This window comes from Notamacropus eugenii, chromosome 1, assembly GCF_028372415.1.
Source record: "Notamacropus eugenii isolate mMacEug1 chromosome 1, mMacEug1.pri_v2, whole genome shotgun sequence".
Classification (NCBI taxonomy): domain Eukaryota; kingdom Metazoa; phylum Chordata; class Mammalia; order Diprotodontia; family Macropodidae; genus Notamacropus; species Notamacropus eugenii.
Genome location: NC_092872.1, coordinates 413,096,084 through 413,109,658, shown reverse-complemented (window position 1 = coordinate 413,109,658; position 13,575 = coordinate 413,096,084). Strand labels below are relative to the sequence as shown.

Sequence of the window (13,575 nt, the reverse complement as noted above, 5' to 3'; positions counted from 1 at the left end):
TTATAGACTGGATTGAGTATTGGATTCAGTAGACAACAGGAGAAGTTGGGCAACAAGATGTCAGAACTGTTAGGAGAGAGGAGGAAAATCAAATAGAAACGGAGATAGAGTGGGTCATCAAGGGACAGCTTGCAACCACTCAAGTAGATTGCTCCTCTGTGAAATATTTTCATGGCCAAATCTTCAAAATGTCCAAAACTACTGGTTACCAGAATATATGCAGTCTTCCCCTCCCACGGTTGTCTCCTTATTGTCTGTGCATGCTTGTTGGGGAACTGCTTGAAGAATACCAGCATCGGCACAGGAAGACTCAGGTTTCCAAGTCTGTCAGGTCAATACCCTTTCACTGACTTTCCAGGTTAGTCTCACTGGTATTAAATATTCAGAATCTGTCAGAAAACTCTTCCTAGGCATACAAGGAGGCAACCAGAACCAAGAGAGCATTCATGAATAGAAGAAGATGTTGAGGCTTTTGGAATGAAAACTCCTTAGGTTTACTATCTTACTGATGGCAAAGAGTCTGATAGTATTATTCTTTAAATCAAGTGGGCAGAACAAAGTGTTCACCGCTAGAATGAATCTGAAAGTTCATTAAGTTCAATCCCCACAGTTTTCATAAATAAGGCAACTGTGGCCTAGGGAGATTAAGTGACCTTTTCTGTAGTAAGTGGTAGAGTTGGGACTCAAACAGATTCTTTAATTTCAAATTCAGTGCACTTTTCACTATATTATGCCTAGTTATTTATGTGATTCTCAACCAGAAGCTTTTCTTTGTGAGTCTGATATGGGTTTCTGGTCTCTTTGTAGGAAGCTGTAGCTGTTTGAAGAGGAGTCTAAATATCCATCTATGCTGCATGCTTCAGTGAAGTAGCAGTTCAGTATGAGGTCATTACTTAGGGTGTAGAGGCAGAAAAAACATAGAGGTGAAAGCTGTAGTTTGTAGAAAATTTAGTATTCTGAGTGAATGCAAGGATTAAAACAGTAGAATTCTACCTTGCAGTGTTTTTATACTCTGATGGCATGATTATGCAGCAATTAAGTAATTTCTATAGAGTGCAATTAGTTTATCTGGTCTGGCCCAACTAAGAGTGATAAGTTGCAGAAAAGGGTGAACTTTAATTTCACAGTAGTAAAGAATACAATCCAGAACAGAAGATGAAAGAGACCAGTTTGGAAATAAGGCATAAAGGCAAGCCATGGGACCCAAGGAAATTCTGAAAAGAGACAGGCTGTCTCAGTGGTTAAGGAAGACCCAAAAAGAGGGTTGGAGGGGTTTTTTTCTGTCATTTATTACACAAAGGCAACATATGGGAGAGGGACAGATTCATGATAGTACTAATTAATGTCAATTCATTTCTATAGTACTTCATAGTTTCCAAGTGTACTTTCTACATAATAAATTTCCTACTTTACAGGTAAAGAAACAGATTTGGCAGGATGAAATGACTTGTCTAAAGTCACACAATTACGTTACAGAACTGGGAAATGAGGCTAGGGCTTTTGATTCCAAGTCATGTTCCTACATCATGCTGCCACTGCCTCTGAGTGACAGAGATCAATTCAGAGAAAATGAGGACTTGATGAAGTCAGTAAACAGCCAGGAATCTTGGCCTGGGAAAAACATCAAATACCTTCACACAGTGGTAAACATACTGGACATGTAGCTACCAGAAAAAAACTGTAATCATCATGCAAAGGATTTTAAGTACCACCACCTGGCTGAAACTTTCTCCAAGGTCAATGATATTTCAACTCCTAAACCCTCTTTCTAAAGGATTTATTCCTAAATCCTTTTCTCAGCCCTCAAGCTCTGTAAAACCATTCACTACTCTCCTCCTAGATACTCTTCTCCCTTGGCTTCTGGGATACTGCTTTCTTTTGGTTCTTCAGCTACACTGTATCTAACCATTCCTTCTTCATCTCGTTTGCTGGATCGTTATCTAAGTTCCATTCACTGTGTGGACATCCCCCAACACACTTTCTCTTTTCTCTCTAGATCTTTCTTTTGATGAACTTATCACTTTCCATGGGTTTAATTACCATCTCTACATAGATGATATCAGCCTAGATCTTTATATACAATCCTTGTCTCTTCTCCCAAGAGCCAATTTTGCAACAATAAGTGCCTACTGAAATTTCAAACTGGATGTCCTACAAGAATCTCAAACTGAACATGTATAAGAGAACTCACAATGTATCTCCCCAAATCTGCCTTCCAATTTTCCCTGTTTCTGCTGAGGGCACCACCATTCTTCTATTGATCCAAGTTTATACCTGGCTCTTAAATCTCCCTCATCTGATACAAGTCAATAAATTAAGCTGTCAATCTTATTTCAATAACTGCCAAAATGACATTCTTCTAAAAGTATAGGAATGAGCAAATTATTCATCTACTTCTACAATCAAATACAAATTAATACATTTGGTATTTAAAGACCTTCAAAATCTGGCTTCCACCTACCTTTCCAGAGACAGTATCCATTACTCACCTTCATGAATTCTATCGAGCCAAACTAGCTTTCTTGCTCTTCCTCATACATGATATTCTATTTCCTGTGATTATACACAAACTATCTCCCATACCTGAAATGAATTCCCTTCCCACCCCCACCTCTTAAGAATTATTCTTTGTTCCCTTCAATGCTCAACTCAAATGTCTTTCCTCATATCCTCATTTAGTTAGCATCTCTTTCAATGAAATTTTCTTGTAAACACTGTATGTTACATCTCCTGATTGAGATGTAAGCTCCTTGAGGGTAGGACTGCATCATTTTTGCTTTGTTTTTCGAGTGCCAAGAAAAGCACCTGGCATACAGCAGCTACTTAACGCCTGTTGGTTGACAAATGGTACCACAGTCACCTAGGTTCACAACTTTATAGTCATTTTTGGTCTTCCTCAATTCTTATATTTAATCAACTGGCAAATCTTGATTTTACCTCCACATGACATATTAAATCTACTTCCTTTTCTCTACTCACACAACCCACTATCCTGGATTATTACAACAATTTTCTAATTAGGCTGCCTGCCTCCAGTCTCTCCACAACACCGCCAAACTGCTATCCCTAAAACACAGATCCATGTCACATCCCACTCAAAAATCTTCAATGGCTCCTTTATAAAGCCTTTAGTGAAAATACAAACTTTCCAATCTGGCATTTATAGTTCTTCACAATACAAATCCTGTCTTAGGTTCATCTTACCTCTTTATGGTCAAATTGGCCCACTAGCTATTCCTCATTCATGTGATTCTATCTCCTGCCTCCATGGCTCTGTGCTAGTAGTCTCCTATCTTTTAAAATGCTTTCTCTTCACCTTTACCCTGTAAAACCCCTGGCTTTCTTCAAAAGACTGTTTAGGTACCACTTCCTACAGGAAGGAGGCCTTTCCTCATCTCTCTTCTTAGTAACACTCTCTCCTTTAAAATTACTCTATATTTACTCTTTGTATTAATATTCTATTTCCCAGTAGAATGTAAGCACTTTGAGGGCAGCTATACAAAGAGTATCTTTAGTGTCCAGAGTCTTACACAGGGTAAGCATTTAAAAGATGTTTGTCAAATCAAACTAACCAATCCTCACATACTCTTGTGACCATAATGACAAAATAATTCCATCCTTGCTTCCTACCAAGTCATATAGAAGTAGGAATATTTACAGAAGCTTATTGGCTACTGAAGCTACATTTAGTAGCCAGAGCTGAGTTTTCTTACGCACTTGATTATTGAGGACGTGATGCTGCTAGAGGTGAAAAATATTAACAATGTTCAATCAGTACTGGGTGATAACAAATACCTCCATTCACAAGAGCAACCTATAGGGAATGACTGACAACTTTTCATATATTAGCTTTTGTGTAAAACCAATGGCTTGCATGTTCAGACACTCAAAAAAGGTAAGAGTGATGAAACATAAGTCTATTAGAAAAAAAAAAAACCAGTGCATACTGAATTTGGTACTGGCTTACTTTGCTAATGACCTATCAATATTTATGGTTTTCAGAGACGGTTCATACAATTCCTAGATACTAGGCTTCTATGTAGGTGACTCCACTTAGATGGATTTTTATGAGTTTCTTCTCTCTGTCAGTGACAATTTTTAGAAGCACACACCCAGGCGGGGTAAGCTAGGTTGAGGAACATGGGAAGAATGTCACATTTAATCAGAATCAGCTAAGCAGAGATTATAATTGAGAAGTAGCTTGTGCGTTGAATGATATAGGGCCACTTTGCCAGGCAAGAATATGTGAAAAGGAAAAAAGCAAGCAGCGGGTCAATGCACAAAGCTGGGGACCCCATACTTAACAGAGTCAGAAGGAAAATTCATCATCTTCCTGAAGAGAGCAAAAATGAGAATCCAGGATTATAGGCTAGATTAACTTTACCACATTTTGCAGCAGTTGATCTAAATGTACCTTCCTCCCACTCTCAGTTCACTGCCCATCTGTAGTGTCAAAATATATTTACCTAGTGCACTATCATCTACAACTACATCAACTATATCCAAAGGACCTCACCCTCTTTTATTTGGACTCTGCCCAATAGAAACTGAATGACAGTGGCAAACACCTTTGGCAAATAAGCACATACCTCCCTATTTTGTGCTTCCCTTGATATTGGTAATCAGACAGAGGATCAATGAACAAAAGTTATCTCTGTGGCTAGACTTAACACAGAATATTGTATCATCTTTACACATTCATAAGACACCTTGTATAACATTTATTACATTTTGGTCTACTGGGTCAATTTTCTTTTCTAGTCACACAAGTTAGTACCTTGTGCTGCTGCACTTTTAAATCAAGTTTTGATTGTGCAGATATAATCTGCTATAAAAAGCATCTGTGAAGTTTTGTCTATTTCCTTCATATTTTTTATCAAGGACATCCATGATATTTGTGTAAATTATTCTTAAAATGTAGACTGCAGAAATGAGAAAGACCAGGCATATAGGTCAATAATTGCTACTGTCTTTTCAATTACATCCTTAGGTATCAATAAAACTGTCCACTATCTTTCCCAATTGTTTGACATTTCTATCTCTGAGATACATGGAAAATCATTCCCATAATTGTTTCTAAATGGGGGGGAGGGATGAGCGGAGGAGAGGTGGGGAGAAAGGGTAAAGGAAGAAGTGAGGATACTTGATCTGGTCTGCTCAATCTTCCTGGCTTATCTTCTTAAGGACCATTTCAACTTCTTACATAGCACAAACGCTATCAAGGCAATACAGATTCAAATGTGGTAGTTCTCATGTTTATGATGAGAAAAAATTATATAAACACAAAAGATCTATTTTTTTTGTCCTTTTGTTGATCTCCTAGTTTCATCTATAAATGTCCTAAGATTATCTGACTCAGTCTGGTCTCATACTAATCTTTCTGCAAAATTTTTTCCCCATCACTGCTTTTACTACTTATAATACTATACAATCGGTCTTTAGAGTATCTTACAAATAGTTTGTCTTCTAAAATGATGCTTCCTTTGACTGCAGGCTCTCTCTGCTTGACAAGAGATCAATTGTGGGTGATTTTAATGTTATTTTGGACTCTTTGTTGTGATGGATGCTTTAAACCAGTTACACTTCTAAGAGGTATAGTGATAGTCAAAGTTATGTTTATCAATTCCCCATTTTTTGGCATAAAAAAAAAACAAAAACAAAAACAAAAAACTTAAAACATGTCTGTTTGGAGCCACTGTAAATCATATTGTTTCTTATCTTTATCCTTTCTTCTACTTGGTGTTAATTTTTACTTTTGTTATAATTAATCAATGGTACGCACACAAATAGCCAATTCATAAATAACTCCCCTATCAGGAATGAGCTTTTTCTTTTCTATGGAAAATCAGCAATACTTTGTGATGCTTTTTGGTGGTAATCAAGTTTAGTTCCTTCCGTCTCTCTTGATATGTAGGCATAGGTCTTCTGAGTAGTCAATCATTAAGCATTTATTATGTTCCAGGACACTCTGTTAAGCACTGGGGATACAAAGAAAGGTACAAGTCCCTGCCCTGGAAGAGATAAAGCATTCTGAGCACCTACTGTGTTAGGTACTATGCTGAGTGCTGGGGACACAAATAAAAGCAAGCCCAACAGTCCCTGCCTTCAAAGAGCTTTTATTCTAATGGAGGAAGACAACACATAAAGGGCAGCTAGAAAGCAAAGGGATGGGGTGGGGGGGGTTATCTGTAGCACAGAGATAATGCAATTGGAAAAGACAGCATATGTGTGAGGTGAAGCTCAGTTGGAATTCTACCTAGGGAGGGAATTACTAATCTGGACATGAGGGGCTCAGGATGGAAGGATCTCCAAGGTGTCAATGCAGCAGGTGAGGAAAGGAAAGTCAAGCTATGATACCAACCTTTGGCCTCTTTTCACTTCCTTAATCATGAAATTTATTTTCTAGCATTTTTTTCCTCCCTCGTACCCCATGCTCATCTTTGCTATGTAGTCAACCAGGATTCAAAGTATATGTTAACTTGGCCCGGAGAACCTTGTTTAGTTCGAACATTCACAGAATTTCTCTATTTCTTTGTCCTCTTCAATATGCAATGCTGGTGTATACCTTTCAGCTATTCTCATGTTAGTATATTCACTGTGAACAATGCAAGGCAAGGTGACCAAGCATCTGACAAAATGATGTTTTTTCTGGCTTCTGGGTGCACAAGGAAACCAAAATTCATCAACACCTTTAGTGGCCTTATTAAGAACCTATAAGCCATCTTTCCATTGAGGTACAATATCTTTATGTCTTCTATTTTCGTTTGTAGGGAGAATACTGATATTGATGTGGTGTAGTTTTTTTCGCTAGACAAAGATATCTCACATTTAGGGTGCTAAGAGTTAATGTTAAAATTTAACATGCAGTCTAAAAACTGTGATTTTAAGCACCTTGTGCTTCATTTTTTGCCACTCTCCCTCGCACCCCCTGCAGAAGTAGCATACAACATACACAATCAAGGCCAATTTTGTATTACAATGATTCACAGGCTGCAATAGGCAGAGAATTTCCTGCCTAGTGACCCAATTATTTGTGATTAGTTCTGTGAACTTAACTAAGCTGGTCCTTGAATAGCCAGCTAATGAAGGTTTGTTATTAGAAACATACTTGAAGACTTTCTACTGAGGGAAAGCTTATCAACATCCACTCAACTCTGTTAGTATCCAAAAACTCCAGGGTCACATTCAAGTTATGGTAAGGCACCAGAGTTGGACTCTTATAAAAGGATTATAATTCAATTTTTTTAACAGAACAGTTGGGTACAGAAATCTGTTAAAAGGTTTTTTAATGACTAAATATATTATGTATCAATTACTCACTTAAAGAATTTAATAGAATAGGTGGGCATGACTTGTTATGACTTGTTCTTAGGAGAAATATGGCTACTCAACCCCTGTCCCAAAAAGGTTATTTGACTTTTTGGTCTGTATTTCACAGTGTCCCTGAACCATTCTCATGAATAGAGGTTTCTATCAGCAATCCACAAGTACATGAAGAGTGCCCATTTGAAGTAAAAAGTTCTTTTGTTCTGGCCAAGAGTTCCTATTTCACTCTTAAGTGCCTTCAAAATTCTCAGATGCATTCATAATGAAATGTTAGCCTACGGCAGTAGAAAGGATTTGGAGTCAGAGGCCATGGGTTCATCTCCACTCTACTACTATCTGTGAGTCACAAATCATCACCTCTTTGAATCTTGGTTGTTTCATCAGTAAAGAGGGCGTTGTACTAAATTAGCTCTAAGGTACCTTTCAGCTCTAAATCTTATCATAATTATTGCCTTATCATTGTTACCGGTATTATCTATATTGCTAACAGATGTATAAAATATTAATAATTCTGCATAATTCACTGAATCATAGATTGCTAGAGATAGAAGAAACCTTAATGAATATCTAATCCAAACTCTCCTGTCCCCATACTATGAGATAACAAACTAAGTCAAATGACTTAAGTTAACAGGTTCAAGTATGGCAGAGCTAAGGCTTGTGCCTAGTACTATTTCCACTACACTCTTAACTTCCTGGAAGCACATAGATTGTGAGGCACCAAAAGATTCTGGGGGAAGGAGGTGGAATGGATAGTTGTGTCATGTTCACTCAGTGGGTTCAGGGAACCTTTTCATTATTTCAGTTCTGCAAATACATTAAAGTTACATGTAAGCACCCAGAACTCAAAATCTATGCAACATGAACTTAAATAATGCCACCACTTCAGAGGATTTACTGTTTACATGTAGGGTCCCAACTGTATCCAAATGAGAATGAGGCTCAGACAGGTAAAATGATTTGTTCAAGGTTACAGAGGTAGTGGGCAGCAGTGGAAAGTCCATTAAGAGGCACAGGTTTTTAAACAGGAAAAGAAAACTAACTAGATAGAGTCCTGACAGGAAGTAATAACATTTAAAGACTGGGCATAAAGGTAGTACAATACTGGTAAGAACAGGTATTAGGCCAAGAAATGAAAGAGTTGAACTTCACTCATGAATTTTTACAATAAGCCTTTTTACAATAAGCAAGCGAATGCCTTTTAGGTAAATCAACCCTGGCAGAAGAAGTCAAACTGGGTGAGAACAGGTTTTCCATGAACAGCAGCCAGGGGCCTCCATGACAATGGCAGAGTCAGAAATGAGTCTTTGTGGGCCTGAAAAGTCAGGAGGAATCTTTGTGTCAGAAAGACAAACACCATCCTCAGCCACAGTTCCTCAGAGGGCTCATCCAGTAATATTCACCATCCTGGAGTTATATTTTACTCTTCTTCCTTCTTTCTCATCTTTCATATCCAATCAGGTTATCAGGTCTCATCAAATTTGTCTCAGAAACACATGTCAAATTCATTCCCTTGTCTACTCCCACCATCACTGTCCTAGAAGAGGCCTCAGTACCACCCATTTAGATTGCTACAATAACCTCCTTTACTGGCCTAGCCACCTCCAATCATGCATCTTTTATATTACTATCAAATTAAATTTTCTTGCAAACAGAAACAGTCATCATTCATAGCATTCCTGTGTTCAAAAATTTTCAGTAGATCTTTACTTCCTGCCAAATTCAAATTTGTTTTCCTGGGATTCAAAACATTTCACAATTTGGCACAATTCTATCTTTCTTTAATAGTAAGAAAAAACAAACAAAAAGTTTTACTAATGCTCTTTTTCAAAATACCGTAGTTATTTCCCAGCGACTCTGCCCTTCACCAACAGAATCATCCCTTGGAACAACTGAGTCAAGCAAACAATAAACATTCTAGCCATATGTGAAAATTTTCATTCTGGGCCTAGAAACCATTATGTGTTTGTAGACAACAGAGAGGCACGTTTCAACATCAGTCTTCTAAAATGACAAGTGATCATTTTATTGATCAGAGATCTGGTCTTCAATATTATTTTACCTTTTACCTTATTATCACCTTACTTTTCCAACCTTATCTGACATTATTTCCTTTATTACACTCTACCATCCCAACAACTAATCTCTCTCTGGAATGTTTGATGGGTCTCCATTCCATCTGCATGCTTCTGTTTATAATGCTCTCTTATCTCTGGAATTCCTTTCTTTTCCCTCATGATATCTACCTACTCTTTAAAGGTCAATTTAAGTGTAACATCCAGCAAAGCTTCTGCTCTTCCCCCCACCACATGGTCTATAACTTTATCTCTCCGATCTACCAAAGCACTCTGATTTATAACTCACTAAAGCACATCTGCTGTGTGTGTGCATGCACTTTATACTGCATATTACTTCTGTCTATAATTTCTTATTAGAATCCTCAGTAGATTCTAAGCTCTGTAAGGGTAGTGACTGTGTGTAATCAAAATTTTGTATATTCTCTAGCAATCATCAATGTTCCACACATACATTGCTAGAGACAGAATTCATTTAATAAATGAATAGGATTTCAGGGCAATTGGTCATTTAAGACTCTTAATCCAAGTTTTGGCTAGATTACATTTCGTTTTATATAAGATTACTATGTATAGCATCATACCTGAGATCTATACAGGTTTATTTTTGCTATAATTACTTAGGAATGTTAGTTAAAACCATACCTTGCTCTTATGTACATAAAGGGAAGAAGCAACTAATCAGTCCACATCCAACTCTGACCTGAACAACTTTCACATCTGAAAATGATGGGGTGTGCTAACAGGGCAGGAGGGGCAGTTGTGGTCTATGCCTATACAAACTGTTGACCTTGAACTTTCTACCTGCCTTCATTAGCAGACCTAAAGATCCAGTGACACTAGCCTCCTTGCTGTTCCATAAACAAGACACTCCATATCTCTGGATTCTGTATATTTTCTCTAGATGTGCCTGGCATATAATAGGTGTTTACTGACTAATCAACTACTCTCTCTGGATTTGTAATCCAATAGTTAGCAAACTTCCACCTTCTCATACTTTTACCCACTATTTTGATACTGAACTGCCTTCCCCAAACTCAGTTGTTCTTTCCCTTGTTCCCATCACCTAGAATACTACTCACCAATGTCTCCCTCTACCACTATTCCTACATTCTTTATAATCTTTAATCTCCATCTACTGGTTACCTCCTTGGTGCCTTTCAAACATACTCAAGTCTCCCAAATTCCTAAAAAAAAAAAAAATTCTAACATGTTCACTAGTTATTATCCTGTATCTCCTCCTCTTCTCAGCTAAACTCCTTGAAAAAGAAGCCACTTGTTAGAGCTTCTACTTCCTCTGCTCTATCTTCCAAATCTTAGAAATCTGGATTCCCAACCTCATTATTCACCAAAAACCGCTCTCTCAAAAGTTACCTCTTAATTTAGGAAAACAATCTCTCTTCTTTGGATTTTCTCAACTCTGCTTTCTTTAGATTCTCCACTCATATGAATATTTCTTCTCAGTTTCTTTGGCTATATATTCATCCCACTAGCTGTAGGTATTATCCAAGATTCTGAGCTGAGCCACCTTCTCTTCTCTCTCTACACTCTCATTTGGTCAGAAAATACAGATTCAGTTATTATCTTTATATAGCTTAATTTCACATCTATATTTATCTGGTCCTAAGTTCTCTACTGAATTTTAGCCCTATGGGACATTTCAAACTGGATGACCTGTAAGCATTTTAAACTCAGTATGTCCACAACAGAACTCATTATCTCCCCCCAAACTCTCCCCCTCTTCTCAATGTCCCTAGTACTGTCAAGAGCACCATCATCCTTCCAGTCACCCAGGTTCCAAACCTTAGCATTCTTTCTTTCTCTCCTCTCCCCTGCATTTATCAAATCAGTAGCCAAATCTTATAATGGTGCTTGCTACATTTCTCACATACATCCCTTTCTCTCCACTGACACATGCCATCAACTCTAGTTCAATCTATTGGTTTACCCGTTAATTGGGCTCTCTGTCTCAAAACTCTCCCCACTCCAAATCCTTCCTTCAACTCAGCTACCAAGATAATTTTCCTAAAGTACAGGTACCATGTCAGTATCCTATGCTCAATAAACTCCAAAGGCTCCCTATTACTGCAAAGACCAAATGATTCTTCATAACTTTATCTCTTTCTACCTTTCCAATCTTTTTATATCCTACTGCCTTCATATACCTTTCATTTTACCTATGTACAACTCCTCACACAATATTTCATTTCTTGACTCCATGCTCTCCCTCCTAAATTTCACCTCTTACAATCTCTAGCTTCCTTTAAGACTCAACTAGAAGGTTTCCTGCCCCACCTCCAGAAGGTCTTTTCCTTTCAGCTCCTAGTTCCAGCCCCTCTAAGGTTACATTCGATCTACTCTATATTTGGCAGAGGCTGTCTTTGCCTTTTCTTTGTATTTCCAGAACTTAGCACAATATCTAGCACTGAGTCAGGGCTAAAGAAATGCTTTCTGGGCAACCGACTACTGTCACCAATGTATAGGTGAGAGAGACTTCATAATTGTAGTCACTTGAAATAAGTGCACAGAGAAAAGCATAATGATAGGCTCCCATCAACCACACTTAGAATGTAAATTCCCTAATGGCAGGAGACTACCATCTTTGTACTCTAGCACTGAGCATAAAGCCTTGGATATAGAAAATGTTTTTTAATTGAGTCATCCTGTATTAAAACAAACTATTTCAAGTGGACAATGGAGGATCCTAGGATATAGAAACAGAAAGGGACAGTGATAATTTGGTCCAATGCCTCTCACTTTACAAATGAAGCTAAAGAAGTTGTTACTTCCCTAAGGACACACAGGTAGCAACAGAATGAAATCTGAACTCAGGTCCTCTGGCTCCATATCCAGCATTCTTTTCACTATACCAAACTATCTCTCATTAAAGAAAACCTTTCTAATCCACTTTCCTTTCCTTCACTGAAGAAGTCAGCAACTATAGATTCGAAATATGGCATATACCAACATGCATAGTTGATGTGTTGATCAGTTTTATGGAACTACTTTTCTTTCTTTTTAATAATTGTTGCTGTATAGGAATGGGAAGAGGGACATGTTCAGAAATAAATGTGATATAAAAATAAAACCATTAACAAAAACAACATAAAGATCAAAATATTTTCAAAAAATACTTTCTAGGGGTTCAAAACTCAAAAAATATGACAAATCCAAGACAAAAGAGAGGAAAAGAATCAAGATTTAAAGATTTTAAACCTGCAGCATTCTTGGCCAAAAAGAGATATATTTTGGTGGTGGTTGTCATTAAAGATGGATAAAAATTAAGAGTCTCTCCTATTAAATCACATAAAACAACCCTCATCAAAAGAAACAGGCTGAAAAGACCAAAAAATTTCACTGTGTGGGGGGAAATCCAGTTAAGAATAAACATTCTCAGAAGTTCACTTCATGTTACCACATTCCCCCCTTCCTTTTTGATACTGGCTTCAGTCAGGCCAACTGCAGCCCTTTTGAAGATATCAGGTAAAAGGTATTTTACCACATTTCTACTTTGTGTGTGACTCTAATAACCTGTACACTGTCACTGCCAGAGATTCTTGACTGTAACCATATCCAATTTCCTTGATCTTTGCTAGTCAGGATACTACAATACACCCCCAAGTAGCTCTATTACCTTCAATGTCTATAAAAGTTTTCAAATTCATATCCCAAATTCTAAGTCCAAAATGCCCTCTTGGTCCTTACTGTTAGAGATTGTGTAAAATGGAATCGTCTCTCTACTCTGGAATCATTGGGTAACTTGAAAATGATCTTCACACTTTCAGGATCATCAGGGGATGGCTCAGGTGGCAGGCATTCTGACTTCCGTTCCTTCTCCTCCTGTAGATTCTGAGAAGAAAAAGGGCAAAAGTTAGTCTTTAGTTAAAGGCCATTCAGAATGAAGGACCAAAAGAACTTGATCAAGTAGTCAGAAGAAATTAAATGTTTTAAATTATTTTAACAAGTGTCGTGAATATTTTCTTATATTCAGAAGTTATTGTGCAAATTCAGTTCTTAATTACTGTGAGTACAACTGTTATAAAATATTGAGAAATAATATTTTAATAATGTTCTGGTCTGAGATTTTTGGTTTTGCTTCAGTCAAAGAAAGACCCAATTAATCTTCTTTAAATAGAAGATTTAATCATCTTCAGAGAAAAAAATATTAACTTCT

At 37.4% G+C, this 13,575-nt stretch overlaps 1 protein-coding gene across 4 annotated transcripts in view; it reads right to left on the bottom strand.

The window, feature by feature from the left end:
* FAF2 (Fas associated factor family member 2) overlaps positions 1 to 13,575 on the bottom strand; it is a 95,108-nt gene that overhangs the window by 4,047 nt on the left and 77,486 nt on the right. For all 4 annotated transcript variants that reach the window (XM_072631088.1, XM_072631089.1, XM_072631090.1 and 1 more), the window contains exon 10: positions 13,107 to 13,250. In XM_072631088.1, coding sequence (XP_072487189.1) covers positions 13,107 to 13,250 — 144 coding nt within the window. The remainder of the gene's footprint in view (positions 1 to 13,106; positions 13,251 to 13,575) is intronic.